This window comes from Rhinichthys klamathensis, unplaced genomic scaffold, assembly GCF_029890125.1.
Source record: "Rhinichthys klamathensis goyatoka isolate OS25496 unplaced genomic scaffold, OSU_Roscu_1.1 h1tg000159l_1, whole genome shotgun sequence".
Lineage (NCBI taxonomy): Eukaryota > Metazoa > Chordata > Actinopteri > Cypriniformes > Leuciscidae > Rhinichthys > Rhinichthys klamathensis.
Window position 1 is genome coordinate 42459 of NW_026606693.1, and position 16945 is coordinate 59403.

The 16945-nt window shown below is 39.0% G+C and overlaps 1 protein-coding gene across 1 annotated transcript in view; it reads left to right on the forward strand.

Annotated features, from left to right (window-relative positions):
- The first annotated feature begins 4342 nt into the window (after nt 1–4342).
- gab2 (GRB2-associated binding protein 2) overlaps nt 4343–16945 on the forward strand; it is a 90704-nt gene continuing 78101 nt past the window's right edge. The window contains exon 1 of the mRNA XM_056258761.1: nt 4343–4725. Coding sequence (XP_056114736.1) covers nt 4654–4725 — 72 coding nt within the window. The 5' untranslated portion in view covers nt 4343–4653. The remainder of the gene's footprint in view (nt 4726–16945) is intronic.

Below are 16945 nucleotides of genomic sequence, written 5' to 3' on the forward strand. Positions count from 1 at the left end.
GATGGAGAGAACAGTCGATTCAGTCCACCGGACACACAGCTGAACAGAAGACACTTCTGGAGTGAGTGTCTTACACCTGGAACAAATGAAACACAAATGAGTTGTATTGCATAAATCCATTACTCTTAGAACAGGTGAGAAAAGATCCAGTTTCTCATTTAAAGTTGTAAATTATAAAGTGACTTTTTCATGTAAAGAGCTGCTGGAAAAAAATAGAGTTTAATATTCTTATAACATGGTTGTAACTACCGTCAGTATGTTTCCGTCTCAGGTCCTTCATCTCATCCTGAGCTCTTGTTTTTGGTGGACTTTTTCATCAAATTATGTTTTATTAAAGTAGTTCGGGAGGAACACGTCAAAATGAGCTACTGTGCCACCTGCTGTCTATAAACAGTAATCACAAATACTCTAGTATCACCAGCTGTCTACAATCAATAATCAACAAATACTCTAGTATCATCAGCTGTCTACAATCAGTGATCAACATATCTACCCAATCAGCAGGAAGGCAAACCATATATAAGCAGAGTCAAACTCACCTAAGGATGTTCTACAGTCTTCAGAATCCCTCCACCACCCCGTCTCCTCTCACTCACTGGGTCACTTCCTAAACCTGGGGGGAATACTCTGCGTTCAGGCCACTTACCAAGATCAGAGCCCTCTCCCCGGACAGCACGTAAAGAGAACGTAAAGAGATCTTCTGAACAGATGACTCTTCTGGAGTGGCTGTGACCGGTTTTACACCTGGAATGAAAAACAGAAATAAGGGTGCTAAATTCATTACACTTAGAACAGTGAGATTTTCAAAATATATCTTAAATAGTTTTTGGCTCATGGCTCAGTACCTAAAACCATTTGTGCTGAACAATCCTGCCCAGATCAAGCCGACGCTCTGGCTTCTGCTGCAGAAGACAGCAGATCAAATCACAGCATTCTGTGAGAAAGATGGAGAGACGTCTGATTATTACCACAAACTTTACATCCGCTCTACTTTCATTATTCTAAGCTGTGAGATCTTCAGGTCAGACACCCGGGACAAATTCCTGCATTATCTATACAGCCATCTATAAAGCCTATGAAGTTTTGCATTAGAATTGTACTTGAAGTAATAAACAAATCACCTTCTGTCAATTCAGGATTGTACCAGGTGTTCATATTGATCCTGTAGAAGTCGAAACTATCTGGAAAGTTTCCACACAGCATTCTGAACAAGAGGATCCCCAGAGACCAGACCGTCGCCGGCTTTCCATGAAACTCGCCCTTCATTCTGTACTCGGGAGGGCAGTACATCACTGTGCCTGGAGGAAAGAGTGTTTGTCTGATGTGTGAGTCTCTTCCACAGCATGTCTTCTCAGCATCCATTAGCATACGAGTGTTGAGTTCACTGATTCAGAAGACTTTTGAGAACTAATACACACCAGAGTAATTTGTGTAGGCTGATTCTGTCAGGAGATCGCCGCATCCAAAGTCAATGAGTTTGACATCGAGTTTCTTAACGTTTATCAGCAGGTTCTCTAATTTGATGTCGCCATGGTAAACTCCACGGCGACAGCACGCATCAGAGGCTAGTGTTGCCGACCACATGATGAGCCGCGCAAACTTCTCGTCAATGCTGCCGCCGTTGTGTCCCACAAAGTCAAACACATCCATGCAGTGCGAGAAACGCTCGAGGACCATGACGTAGAAGTCCTGCTGGTCCTGCCAGTCCAGCAGCTTGATAATGTCCATCGCTGGACCTTTATTGGCCAGGATTGTCAGAGCCACTTCTTTGGGAAGGGGTTTGGGATGATCAGGCTGGAAGAAAGAAACATAATATGATGTCAGCTGGTTTTAAATAGGGATTTAACTCAGTTTGTCTGCTGAAAAAATCACTTCTACTCACAATGCTGATACATTCCATGTGCTCCGTCTTTTGAATAAATTTCACTGCCACCTGATGGACAAAACAAAAACCAATTAATGTGTGTAGAGATCATTTCATAAATTCCAAGCAAGAGTTTAAATCATAAAAGGTCAAGAGCCCTAAATACTGAATATATGATACAGTAAGATGTCTTGCATAGGATAAAGTGAGATATCAAAGGATTAGAAATAATTAAGATCAAAAACAATTTGCTAAACTAGAAGTGGTAAGTAAAAAGAAAAAAAGTCACACCTTCAAGCCATCCGACAAACGAGTGCCTTCATAGACGGCACCAAATGTACCTTGCCCCAGCTTACGGCCAATTGAATATCGGCAGCAAATGTCGTCTGTTAAAAGATGAAGAGAAGAAGACGATGTTTAGTGGTGCTTTGCAGATATTGTGAGATTATTGTTGGGGACTGTGGCAGAAAACTCACCCTCAGGTCTCATGTTCACTTGTTTACGGTCCAGCTGTATCGTCAGAGGTGACGTTTCACCTGCTGTCAGACGGACTGGAGCGTCGTGGACTTGAGTTTGAAGCTCTTCTTGCACCAGAGGCTCAGCAGCGGGAAGGACTTCAGGATCATCCACAGGAGGTTCCTCGAGATCAATGACCTCTACAGATCTAGAGATGAACTGTTGAGAATTTTGATCTAAAGAGGAGAATATCAGCACAAGAAGTTAGCTAGCAGTCCATTAACTGGTAAAAGAAAATACTGATTATTGGGAACAGTGATTCTTTGATATTAAAGTGATTGATTTTTAAAGTGCAAAGTATAATATTACAAATTTGAACACTTTTGAGGTTTCTTAATTAATTTATTAAACAAATGCAGGGTTGTTTCAACCCTATGTGGGTCAAATATGGACAAACCCAGCCGTTGGGTTCCATTTTTTTAATTAAAATGTTTAACCCAACGGTTGGGTTTGTCCATATTTGACCCAAATTTTGGTTAAAACAACCCTGCATTTGTGAGAAAGTTAAAATGTCTGTTTAAAACCATCCTATAGGGGGCAGACAAGTTCCCGTTACTCACGGTCACTCATTTATTTATAAAATATGAAGTGACTTTTACATGTAGGATATTTAATAGCCTATTCTCTAACATGTTTGTCATTTACCGTCGGTACTTCTCCTGGATGTTTCCGTCTCTTGATCCTTCATCATCTCACCCTGATCGGAGCTCTTGTTTTCAGGGGATTCTTTCTTCCATCTGAAAGAGAGACTCTTAAAGAAGCCCACTTTCTTTTTCTTCCTCTTCAGAAGAGAGACGGGAAGCTGGTCTCCCTCTCCCTCAGGCTTCTTCTCGTCAGGCCGATGAGGAAGATGTTTCCCCGCCGCGCTGCTGGGGTTTGAGAGTTTGCGGTCACGGCGATGGAGGTCGTGAACCTGCTCGCTATCCGTGAACGGCTGAACTCGTGAACTTCTCAGTCCCATGATGAATCGCTGTTGTGTATCAATCACACTAAAGCAGCTACAAACTCAGTAAATGAGTAAAGTGTACAGAGGTGAATGGCTTTAATAACACAGGCGACGTTCTAAAAGTCACTGTGACGATATATCTAGTTCATGTAGCTGAGGAATTTAAAAAACAACATTAGAACAATGTGTAATATGATATCTGCAGAATTGGCCTACATAAAAAATACTTTGACCCACAAAAATCTCATAAAACAACAAGAACAAAAAAAATATATAGGCTATATTATGCATCTATCAATCACAGACAGCAGCTGCGCTCACATCCCTCGACTAAATGTTTACTAGTCGAATATGCATAAGCATTTCCACTCATCTGAGGTTGTCAAACCACTGCAGTGAATATTTGTCATTGGTTAATTTATAAAGTCAATTAATATAAAGCTATATAAACGTTAATATAATATAACGTTAATATAAAACGTTAAAGCTATATTGGCTACTCAACAACCTTCCACCCCTATTGACCACAATTTTTAATGAAGCAATGAGTCGTAGCCTAATGTATAAAGACACGTTCCCTTTTTGAAAACGTGATCCATATTTAAATATGTAATATAATCATAGGTAAGGTTATTAACCTAACACGAAGCGCGTGCATAGCTGATAGTAGTAAAATCATGCATGACGTACATCTGTCCACTAGATGGCGTGTTTCTCAAACTTATTCATACTCGGTAAAGTTCGTGACGGCTGTTTCTAATCCTGGTAAAAAAACTCAGTGCCATCTGCTGAGGCACATTTAATAACATTAGACATATCCCTTGAAGTAAATTGGATTTTTTGACAGATGCTTACCAACTTTATATAGACTTAAATGTGCACAAAAGCGTGCAATCTAGTACTAGAAACTAACCAGCCTATATGTGTTAGCCGGCATCGGCACAGTGCACTCTTGTGGTTCATTGTCTCTCTTCATCCCTACAGAGAGAGAGAGAGTCCCGTCCCTTCAATTCAGTTCAGTGGGCGTGGTGTGCGTGTGTGTGAGTGGGAAAACAAACAGCAGACAAACAACAGTACTTCCTACATCTTCGTACTACTCGAGCGTTATCTCGCGTCAAGCGTCTCTCTCGCGCGTAGTGTTTACAGTGAGTCCGGCTGAGCTCAGAGGACGCGCGTCCCATCATCACTAAATGACGCGCCGCAGCGCTGCAGATTTACATCCACTCCACAGTTCGACACGCGTTCAACATAGATGGACCCGCATCATCTGAGGACTTCAGAGTGATATTACTGCTGTGCTTGTGTTTTTCCCTTTTCTTTTTGTAAAATGAGCGGAGGGGAAATCATCTGTCAGGGATGGTTGAGAAAGTCGCCACCCGAGAAGAAGCTGCGGAGATATGTAAGTGTTTGCTGCGCTATGTTCTTATGTCAGAATGTTGTGCTTTATATATGTTGCCTACATGCAGAAAACTTAACTTTTATTAACCAACGCTCTGATTGAAATTTATTCGTCCTCATGAAATAAATAGCAATGGTGAACATTAGTTTACAAGTCAACAAAATACACTTTACTGTGTTTTTATGACAATTTTGTTGGTAAACAAACCCAGCCTTAGATGGTTTGCTGGACTAGGTGGTTTTATTGCTTGGTTAAGCATGCATTTGACTGGTCGGACAGCTAACAAGTGCCCAAAACCCCTTTAAAACCTACAAAACAGACTGGTCCAAGCTTTCTTCTTCTTTTTTTAGCAGATGAACCTGATATTTATGATCATCTAATATCATATATAATAGAACAGGGTGCGATAATAAAGCAGGGTCTCTGATTGGCACTATATTGTTATATAGTCATATAATGATTTTAACATTTGTTCACAATTTCTAAAATCAAAATACTGCCAACTGATATTGATTTTAATGCAGACCATGATGTCAATATCTGGACAGCAGGGTGGCAGATAGAAAGCTGATTTATACATTACACAAATTAAAGGTGCAGTCAGTAAATTTTTGGTAATGGTACACAAAGAAAAGAAATGATCAGCATTTCATCACTTCTAAAACAAAAAAAGGAAGCCTTCTATATGGCGTGCAGCGCCTGCTCGTGAGTCGTGGGTGATGCCATGTCATGCAATTGCCCAAACGTTCTTCTTTATAATGCTCTTAACAGTCAGTACTCATGTTTTACAAAGCATAACATTAATGTCTAGTATAAGATGAAAAAGGAACAAAACAAAAGTGTGGAATGAAACTGCAGCAGTTAGTAAACAATTGCTAAACAGACTAAACTGCATGCATCCAGACCAATAGGTGGCAGTGTAGTCCAAAAAACTTTGAGACGAATCTAGCTATCTGAACGCTGAACGTTAACAAAATTTACTGAGTGCATTTTTAATGATGACAAGTGAGACACAAAACTGCAAAAAATCGAACAAATACCTATTTTACACAACATTTCCTCAGTACACTAAAAGCATTGAAACCAAAATGCGCAGTCATTACATTTCTGAATTGACACAAGGAGGAACTAACTGCGGTTTATTGTTCACACCGGCATGTTTAGTTGCCGTATGCCGTTGCTGATAATAGACCAACATGCTGTATATCAGTCAGGACTTGATTATTTGCCAATGCATATCATTTCAAATTAGCCAAATATTAATCAGCCTGGGCTGCGTTGCCCAAAAGCATCGTAAGCCTAAGTCGGTCGTGCCACAAATGGTCTCTATGATCCACTTAGGCTCATGATGCTTTTGGGAAACGCAGCCCTGGTCAATGTAGTCTTTATTGTTGTCCCAACCTCAGCAGGTTCAGCCTGTTTTGCACTAGCATCTGTCATGTAAAACAGACAAACTAGTTCATGTACTATCATTAAAACACACAACCACACACATTTATTATTTTCGGATGACTACCAATAATACCTGCTTTATAATAAGATTATGACTAATATAATCTGGACTTAATTGAACTATAGAAGCTGAGCACAATGGGGTTTGAAGACACCACAGAGACACCGTCTGTCTCCTAATTCTGTTTTGGGACAGCTGTCTACGCAACTGTTCCTATTAAAACTGTTTACTGCCCCTCTTTCATCTGATGTTAGTCTGCTAGAAGCCAGTTGCTGCATTATTGCAAACTGGAGACCTTGGACCGTTGGACATGTGGAGGCCTTACATCCTTCTTTGGTGCCTGAACGTTGGAGACCGTTGCTTTCCGGTTTTGCCAGAGCAGATAATGCGTCCCGCACAAAAGCTGGGAAGGCCTTCGGTCTTAGATCTCATAAATACAGCTGTCTCATGTTTATCTACAGTGTTGCATTACAGGACTTCTCCATCCTCCTACCTAACTTTGCCATGATGTCATCTCATTCTCCCGCTCTCTCTTTCTCCTTCCTTCTCTCTCGGTTTCATTGGGAGAGCCCGTATCTGCATGTCCTCAGATGCACACATGCTAGGTCATTTCCTCATTGTCTTCCACATAAAGCAGCCCTGTCTTATGTGGAGCTGCACAGGAACTGCTCATGTCAAAATAAGTGGGCAGCTGGGGCTGGGAAGAGGAAAAGCAGACACATGTTTACCTTATAAGTGAAGGTCAATACTCCTTGAATCAGAAAAACCCTGTTAAAGGAATAGTTTGCTCAAAAATTCAACATAGGCTCGTTGAAAAAATGCGCTGCCAAACTCCAAAAAATAACATGTACGACGTACATTTCGCTGCAGTTTCCTGCCAAAATGAACACTTGCTGCAGTTTGGCCCTGTTTACACCTGGTATTAAGATGTGTTTTAATCCATCTCTTTTGTCCACTTCTGTCCTGATTTCTTCATGGTAAATGGTAAATGGACTGCATTTATATAGCGCTTTCACAGACCCAATGGCCACCAAAGCGCTTTACATTTTGCCTCACATTCACCCATTCATACACTCATTCATACACCGACGGCGGTGTCAGCCATGCAAGGCGCCATCCAGCTCGTCGGGAGCAGCTGGGGTTAGGTGTCTTGCTCATGGACACCTCGACACTTGGTCAGGTGGAACCGGGGATTGAACCACCAACCTTCCAGTTTGAAGACAACCTACATGAACCACTGAGCCACTGCCGCCCCAACACTTCATGGGGAGGGTCTGTGGGCGGATAAATATATGGGCTTTTTCAGATCTTTCCATCTAATGGATGAAATAACCTTGTGTATTTTACATATGAACGTGCCGGAGATGACGGAAAAACACACGTAGAGCAGTAGCTTTGGTTTCTGCTCTGACAGACGCAAGACCTGCCGAACACAGTGAGTGTGTGTTATAAATCAGGACAATGTGCTTGGTGCGTTTTTTGTCTTCTAACCGAACTTAGATCTTCAGTTGACAAAGTTTAAATCTCGTCTGGCAAGCGCGCGTCCCATAATGTTTACTTATCAGGTCAGTAGATGGAGAGTAGACGGTCTTTTGTGGCTGTTCGAACACATTCGTTTACACGAAAGCAATCCGGTCGAATGCGTTTTCAACTACCTCTGGAAGTGATTGAAAGTGGACAAGCTCAAAACGTTTTAGACCCCGTTTACACCTGTATTTAGCGTCGTACACTTGTGATCCGATCGTCCGAAACGCATCTTTATTCCAGATGTATACAGGGCCTAAAACATCAAAACTAATACAATTGTGACATATACATCACGTGACCAGCTCCATATGTATACATTTGGTATTTCAGATGTATTAAACAAGTACACTTGTAGAAGCAAGCTAAAATGGCACGGTTGCATCAGCAATTGCATTTTTATCTGGTGTTTGCCTTTGTTAACATTATCGGTTAGGTTTAGCGTAGTGGTACGTTATTTTTTAACTCACTACCATTTCATTTTTGAGCTTCCACAATACGTACAACAAACAGATTCACGTTCATCTGTTTCGGATAACACTAAACGCACTTTTAGCCCCACTTCACTGGACATTTCAGTGTTGTGCAAGAAGCTACATAATATAATTTTGCATAAATGTTGCCACAGGTACGCATTTGCAATGAACCTGGGTTGCAAACATGATTATGTTTCAGAATAATTGGTAAGAATGTGAAATATTTGATGGTGCTTTTATTGATTTTTTTTAATGTCTTTTGAGCTGTTGTTGTATATCAAGAGTTGCGTAACCATCTAAAAAATATTTATATTTGAGTCTTTAATAAAAGGCCGCAACATGACGGTTAGTAAATAATGAGAGTTTTCACTTATGGCTGAACTATTCCTTTTGTCCACGAGCTGGACATCGTGATCTTGAGGTCTTGCATCCAAAAATGTTCTGTCCACATAGACAAAGGCCAAAAAAGCCAGGTATGGACATTCTGCAGACATCCTCCAATCAGCTGGACAGGGAAAAGCCTGTGCCAAAAAGACTAACTGTCCCATCTAAAATTCCTTCGACTTAAACATGCTGGTGCTGGACAATGACAGCCATTAAGGGCACTGAATTGCTGTCATCTGACATTACTGGCATCCTCATGTAGAGAGATATTTTAAGCAGCTGAGTATTTCAGCATTCCTCTTGTAAGGTGTTTTTTAGGAGAGAGAAAGAACTGGACAGTTAGAGCTAGTGGTTAATGATTGATTGGTTTAAATCCTTCCACATGCTTTTGGATGGATGAAGTGTTCAACTCATATAATTTGTTGGTGGCCTTGAATCCCAAGGTAAATTCATTACAAAGGGAATTTGACTAATGCATTTGCAATAGTGATTGTGAGACTTCAGTGAATGTTTTATGGAACGGCTAGACTTTTTTTGCTATTCCATTCTTCAAACTTGTTTACCTCAGTTTCAAATAAATATTTCTGTTGTCCTAGTAAAAAACAAGCTTTCCATGCACGTTCAGCTGTCCTTAAAGTGGAACAGGTAAATACACGCTTTAAAGGGTATCTCCTTAACGTCAATCCTGTCATGTAAATAGTATGCAAATACACATGGCAAACACCCTGGGCAGTTACAGCCAAGAAGCAACAGTTGAAAACTGATGTAGTAAGTTTGCTGATACCTTTCATGACCTTTTTGGGAGAGCAACCTATATTTGCCCTTTTGTTTTTTATGATATTTAACTTCATTTAATTATGTCATTTTTATAGAAGTATGTATTTGCAATAAAAGTATGACTGAGATAATGATATCTCTGTTTATATATCTGGAGAACAAGATACTGGTGCTTAGAGAGAGCATGAAAGCAAATAAGTAAATGAACTGCAATATCAGTCTCAGCTCCCTTCTTCTTTTATCAGATGCACATTCCGTAAATAGCCTCCTAATTCATGATGGTAATACTGCATACCAAGTGAATCTCATGAAAACATGTCCAGGTCATAATTAACCACAAAATCAATAGGAAAGTAAAATAAAATAAAAATAATATTTTGCATTCTGAGATTAATTTCAAGACAATTAATTTGCAGTGTCAGGAATAATAGGAACTAATATTTTTTTAATTATTTTTAATTAAATGTTATAATATATAGAGTGCATGTACATGTAACCAGATTCCAAAATTGTAGTGCTTGTACTTAGATTATATTACATTTTAAAATGCTCATAATCAGATTACATTTACTTTTTTTATGGATTAGGCTACATGATTAAATATGACTACATGATTTTACATATTAATTATATTTACACACAAAATGGCAGTAAATTATTCATAATTTAGTGATTCTCCCTAATTCTTTCAAAAATTCCTTTCTATTAGCTTTGACTTTATTCACAATATAGAATGGCCATGTAAATAAATTTGAAATACTTCTATATTTGGTGACAAAACAAAAGCATCTCTCATTTACACCATGTATGAGATAAATAAGAATGCAAGTTACTAAACACTGCTGACATATGAAACACTGTCTTCATCATATGCAGTGACCTTCACTAATTATTGAATCTGGAATAAAAGTCTGGACAAAAATATTTAAAACCTGGAAAACTTGACATGTGTAATGTCATTGCAGTTTTCATGTTTATTGTTGTTGTTGTTGTTGTTGTTTTCTTTTAGACAAACTTCTTTGACCTAAAATATTTACTTGGAGACCCCTGAGATTTTAAATGTGTTAGGTCAAAAGTCATCTAAAAGTAATTAAAAAGTAGTCACAATACATTACCTAAAATTAGTAATCTAGATTACGTTACTAACTACAATTTTAAAATCAGTAACAGATTACAATCTGTAATCTTCCCAGCACTGAATATACATAAAAGTATTGTTATACCATGATTTTTTAAGTATAAATGAAGTTTAAAAAAACAATTCTTTTCAATACAGAAATGAGATCAAATTATCCTAATATAAGACCAAGGGTCCTAAAATTAGACCTAATTGTCAAAACACTAGGTTTTTAGCTGAAATATGCCTTGGACATGTACGTGCTTGACAGTACTTTTTGTGATATTCGCCCACGTATATTTAATTCTGTCAGAAAAAAGATGTAAGATTGTCCCACTTGCCCCGTCTAACCTGTGAAGCTGTGCCAAAGGCTGTGTCACTAGTACTGACTACAATAAAACTGAAGGTCGGAAATGGACAATTCTGGCATTTCCCACCACAGCTTCTCATTTCCTTTTCCTACAACCGCCATTGGCTTCCTCTCTGTCCGCTCTCATTTGAATCTGTGGATCATTGTAGCCATTAAAAGCGCCTGAGCAGAAAGAGGTGAGAATATCTCAACTGCTTGTGTAACATGAGCGTTTCGGCAGCTATAGCAGTAGTTGGTACCACCCATTCTCCTGGTCCTGGTCTGACATCATCTCCCAAACATGTCTGTTTGCATAATCCATCGCTACATTCCTGCATGATCATATCGGGGGAAGGTGTCTGCTTTGTGTTCTCTGCTTACGCCAAACGTCCTCGCCACACTGTGTTGTCGTCTGGAAAGTGTACTTCATGTGCATTTGAGGTTGTTTGTGTGTCTGGGTGGGGGGTCAGCTGCCGCCCGTGCTGTTGTTTTTGCAGAGGAGCGCTGGGAAGTCCTTGCCCTCCGAGGTCAGCGGCGAACACCTCCCAGTTCCTGCTTTGACGGACAAACCAACGCTCAAACAGGCATTCTCCTTATTTCACATCATCTGACACACATTGGATTTGCTCTCAATACCCAAATTGCAGACAGCTGGATGTCCTTTGAGTGCTGGGAGACGCTCGGCTCAATCCTCTCGGGTTGAGTTAATGAGCCTGTATAGATTACTATTCCATGCCTGGGACTTCAGCAATACTCAGTTTCTTCAGCTATAGTGGTGCTTTCTAGAGATTTGAACAAACCCCTTACCTTAAAGGAATATTCCAGGATTTGCACAACTTAATAGACCGCATGTAAGGCATAATGTTGATCACCATGCAATACAAACATGTATTTCCACTTTTCTTTAAACAAGATTTGCACGAGACTTTAATAATTTGTTGCTGTGATAACACAATGCTGTAAATGCTTAAACTGTAAAATAAGCTATGTTTCCAACCAAAGTTGTGAATTTAACTTATGCACAAAATTGGAATATCGCATAAAACATTTGCGAATAAAGCAATGTTTCCATCCCATGTGTTCAAGAGAACAAAATCATCACTTCCAGAAATTGGTGCAAAAGATCTGTAATAAAAATAGAATTTGCTACAATCAGGGAAGCCACTATTTTCCTCCATCACAGAAATGACTTGCGTCTCAGAGCGCGCAAACGAAGCGAAATAAACGCTGTAATGTTATCTTGCGTTTGGATTCTGGTGTTTGGGAACGCAATCATGCGAGACGCTTCTGGGAAGGAAAGGAATTAAACCAAATCATTCTGATTACAGACTTTGGCTCGGGTGTTTCAGAATGATCAAACCAACATTTGAGATGCTGTGCAATGTGATTGGTCCGCTGGTTAGTCCAGTTATCCAATCACATCCACCGCTGCGGAAAAGTCATGTGAGTTTTTTTTGGTCGTGCATCCAGTTTCCATCGTAGTTCATGCGCATCTTCTTTAAAAAAAAAAAGAAAAAAAGATGACAGTTTTTGCCAGGAAGTGAAGTGGGAGAGAGACGAGATTCGAACTCGGGTCGCCTGAAGAGCAACGGCGCTATATGTCGGATCTTCATATTGGATAAAAACATCCACCTCAAATTATTTTTTTTGAATTTATGGGCATCTTGCTGTTTCCATCCAGCATTTTTTTAACGCAATATCCCAAAATGCACATAAAAATAGGACGATGAAAAAATAGCTAGTGATAATGTAAACAGATTAACAGTTTTAACAGAAGAATTAATGCACAGTCTTTGTAAGCTTCACATTACTGCTTTTAACCCTCCAAAAATTGTCCCCATTGACTTCCATTGTAAGTGTCTCAGCGCAACCTTGACTTTTGCTCTTTTAAAAGAAAACATGGATTGAGTCAAAATAATTTTGGGGGGGTGAGCACAAATCTTTGATTATTAAATATTGTATTGAACTCAAAATATTTTTGAATAAGTATTGATCTTGAAAATTTTCGCAACATTTCTGCTACGAACAGAAAAATCTGTTTTTCTATGAAGAGAAAAATACATTTACATTGAGGAAAGAACCCAGGACCAGTGCCATATCTATATCATTCATATCATAACACCATGCTGGGCGATAAAACAGGCGACAACAGTAGGATGACGATAGGATGTCGCTAGCTTACTTGGTTTGAGATATAAATTACATAATTTATCCACAATGGTTTATGGCTTCCTTTATTTAAGCCTCTTATTTGACACACTTTTTCTGACCTCTCTTTAGCCAGGAAATTACAGTTGAGATGGAGGATCTTTATATAGTAAATAGCCTGGCCTTCAGCATGTCCTGTGGAGCTAGAGCTACCTGTTTGTGTTATAAGCTGAAAGCTCAACAGCAGCAGTAGCATGTTCCAGACTTCCTCTGATGGCACCTACAGGAAATGTTCAGCCCGAGGTCTCGTGAGGAGGGGAAATGAGTGGGATGTGTTTGGGGGTTCTTGTCTGCTGTTTTTTAGAGTGCTAAATTAAAGTGTGTTTTCATCATAGGAAATCAAATTCCACCGATAGTGATCTTCTGACTCAAACAAGTTTGAGTCCCTTTTATGTCATATGTCAATTGGGGCTTGAAGAAGTTCGAACCCAAGAGAACTCAATGTCAAAATAAGGTCTTTTCTCACTGTCTCTCAAAAACTCTATTGTGTCTTGCTGCCTGTTTTAGAAGCTAATTTACAACTGGGTGACATTCATTTAAGTCTTAGGCATGTGTCTGTAGTCTTCCAAATTTGCAAAGTACGCTGACTAATTATGTAGACTGGTTAAGAACACGTTGATATAATACAAATGAAATGAACATCTATATCATGTTTGTCTCGTGAATACTAAATGATGAATCGGATTATGGAAGTAATCGTGAAAAAAGTCTTTGAATTATTTCGCTGATATTCTTGTGTAAATGATGCTGATGTTATTTCTAATTCATTACATTCATACATTTTTTTTTGTCAGATATTTGCCTGTGTGTTTCAGTATTCAGACAAACATTATAACGATTCTTTGGAAGACGCCTCGTATTTATGCATTTTCATTCATTATTACCATTAACTTTATTTTTTTAAAGGCGTAGAATAGCAATAAATATATTATTTTATGTATATTGTCCAGCCCTAGGATACAAAGGCTTTTGGATGCAATATGACGATGATGCCACACTGGTATCGATTGATATCTGAAATGACCCTTATAACCTCCATATCACTTCCCAGAAAATTGTTTATTGAAATGGACAGAAATTCCCAATGTTCTCTGTGTCCTAATGCTCCAGTGCTCAAGGGGTTTGTCCAGATCTATTAGTCGATTACGCTTGGAGATGATGAGCAGTTATTATGGAAATTGATCATTAAACGGTCATCTGTTTTGACATTTGAGGGCACCCGTACAGGTGATGTCATCGTATTAAGGATGACGCATGCGATTGGATGAGCTCTTGTTTGCGTCAGATGATAGAGGTCACATGGCACACGGAGGGCCATGTTTGATTAAAAGTGCTCTGTGCTGCTTGGTCATAATTGGAGAGGGGAAGCGCTGGCTTTGTAGCACATCTACTTTAGACGCGGTTCCAGGACAAAGCATTCTCTTCCTAAAGCTACTTATCACAGGCTTGCATGAAATATAACCCCCACAAGCAAATGACTTCAGCGTGATAAAATCTAAAAAGGTTGTAAGCACAACTAGGGAAGGACTTGTGTATGAAAGCGTTTTAAAAAATAGGTTAAAAAAATTTCCTATCTATTCTTCCTCTTCCACAAGTAAAAAATCCCATTCATTTTCTCCATAGACAAGCTGATTTTAGAGAAAATGTATAAACCTTTTAAGACAGGCTGATTTTCATCTACACAATTCTGAGGAGAAATCCACCAATCTAAGAACTTCCCATTTTTTACTCCCATAAAGCAATGTGAATGATGTCATTTTGTAATGTAATGTAATATGTCATATTTTGCCATTACATATTTTTTTATACTTATCACTGACTGTAAGACAATAATAGAAGTTAAGAGGTAAAACATCAATTTAATCTTTTTAATATGAGACAAAACTACAAAAAAAAATAGACACAACTGCTAAAACAAGTAACGGTCATTATGCAGATGCCTTATTAATATATTAATGAATAGTTTATTTAGCAGGACATTATACTCTGTGCTGGCCACATCAAACTGTAGTTTATGCATAATCTTGCATTATTAAGACATTAAAGGTATAGGCACTTTATTTTTGATAAACACATTTTGTTATATTGGTTTAATCTCTCTTCACATCCTGAAAGAAGTCAATAATAGAAGTGTCTAAATATTAAAACATATTCATATATCTTCTGTGGAAGTCTCAGGACCAAAAATGTTCCGTCCAATCATTGCATTCGGTCCGAATGCAATGATTGGATGTCCTACCTGCCTGTCAACCCATGTATTTCCATCCATTCATTATTGTAATGTTATGTGCTTTGACACATGAGGTAGTTTAACGCCGTCTCTTGTGACGCTTTGCAGACTCTGCTGTGTGCGTTCATGTGTTTAGGAGGAGGCGTGGCTTTGGAGACGCTCTGAAGGGAGGCTGGGATCTTATGCTTTTAAAGCTAGCTTCTCAGAAATTGCCTACCCTACCTTTAACAATAGTCAATTCTTGAAATTATTACACTGAAATATTTTGAAGATGACTGCATTATACTGTTGAAGCCGCTCCTACTTTGAGTGTGATGATGTTGCAATGGTCAGGTGAACAAGTCGGATCTCAGAGTTTACAAGTTGTAATGACGAGTTCTACAAGGACGTGAACGCTTTTTGCAAGTCAGAATCTCGTAATTACAGTAATTCCGACACAGCATGAATGCACCTTTTTTTTTATTACATTTCGTTTTATTGACTGATAACAACAGCTTCTAGTGACTTCTAGTGGTGTGGATGTAGCATCACACAAAAACAAACCAAACCAGTATGAAAAAAGTCTTCGGGCCCTATCATACACCCAGGTGCGACGCAAGTGCTTTTTGCTAGTTTCAGCCTGACACAGTTATCATTTTCACGTCCTGCGCCACGTTGTTTAAATAGCAAATGCACTTGCGCCCATCTGTGCGCCGCTGGTCTGAAAACGAGGTGTGTTCAGGCACATTATTGGCGCGTTGCTATTTTGAGGCAACTGAAATAGATTGCGCCATTGACCAACTATACGAGCGTATGGGACGCTCAAGGGGTTCAGAATTAATGCAGTCAAGATGGTGGTGTGTAGTTTCCGGTAAAAGAAACACCCGATGGAATCCCAGTTTAACTTATTTATTCAAGGGAAGTTTGTATATGTTACTTCACAAATGTGTGGTCTGTAATAAACAAAATAGAAACAAAGAAAAACAATTGTAATTATATCAGTAAATGATATAAACATTCAGGTATTAAATAATATATAAATGAACATACATGGGTTAACTGCGTGCTGATTATAAATAAAATAAAGTAAACAATGACACGCATATTGCACGATCGTTGCATATGCTCAATATTAGAGCAGCGGTAAACATACAACATGTCATCAAATTCGACATTTTCAAACAATATTGAACAAACAAATACTGATCTGTAACTAGGAAGAGACTATAATATCTTATAACCTAATATAATGACAATCATTTTTGAGCTCAAAGTCTAATAGGAAAAACGGTTCGGTTTCACTTTGTGACGCAGTTTAAATTGCATTCATTTTACGAGCAAATCTCGACATTCAGAACAATAATATTAACGCCAAAGGGAAAAAATATATATGAAAACTCACCCGTAATCATTTACGCACTGAGAAAGAACATATATATCGCTGAATAACAGGCCAGCCGGCCTAATTTGTAACTCAGCTGCCGATTTTGCATGTCTACACCTGGCTGAGCGCTGTATAATACCAGTCACTCAGGGGGCGTGGTTAGGGCTTTCTCACACAGCCGCCCCCAAATGTGTGTAAGGACATTTGAAACAGTGAGGAACCCTGACTAATTGGTAGGCTCAATAGTCATCATCAGAGAGTTTAGGGAGTGGGACTATACGGGATACAGGTCTCACATATGTGCGATTGTGTACCTTAACTTCAACTGTTCTGATACGG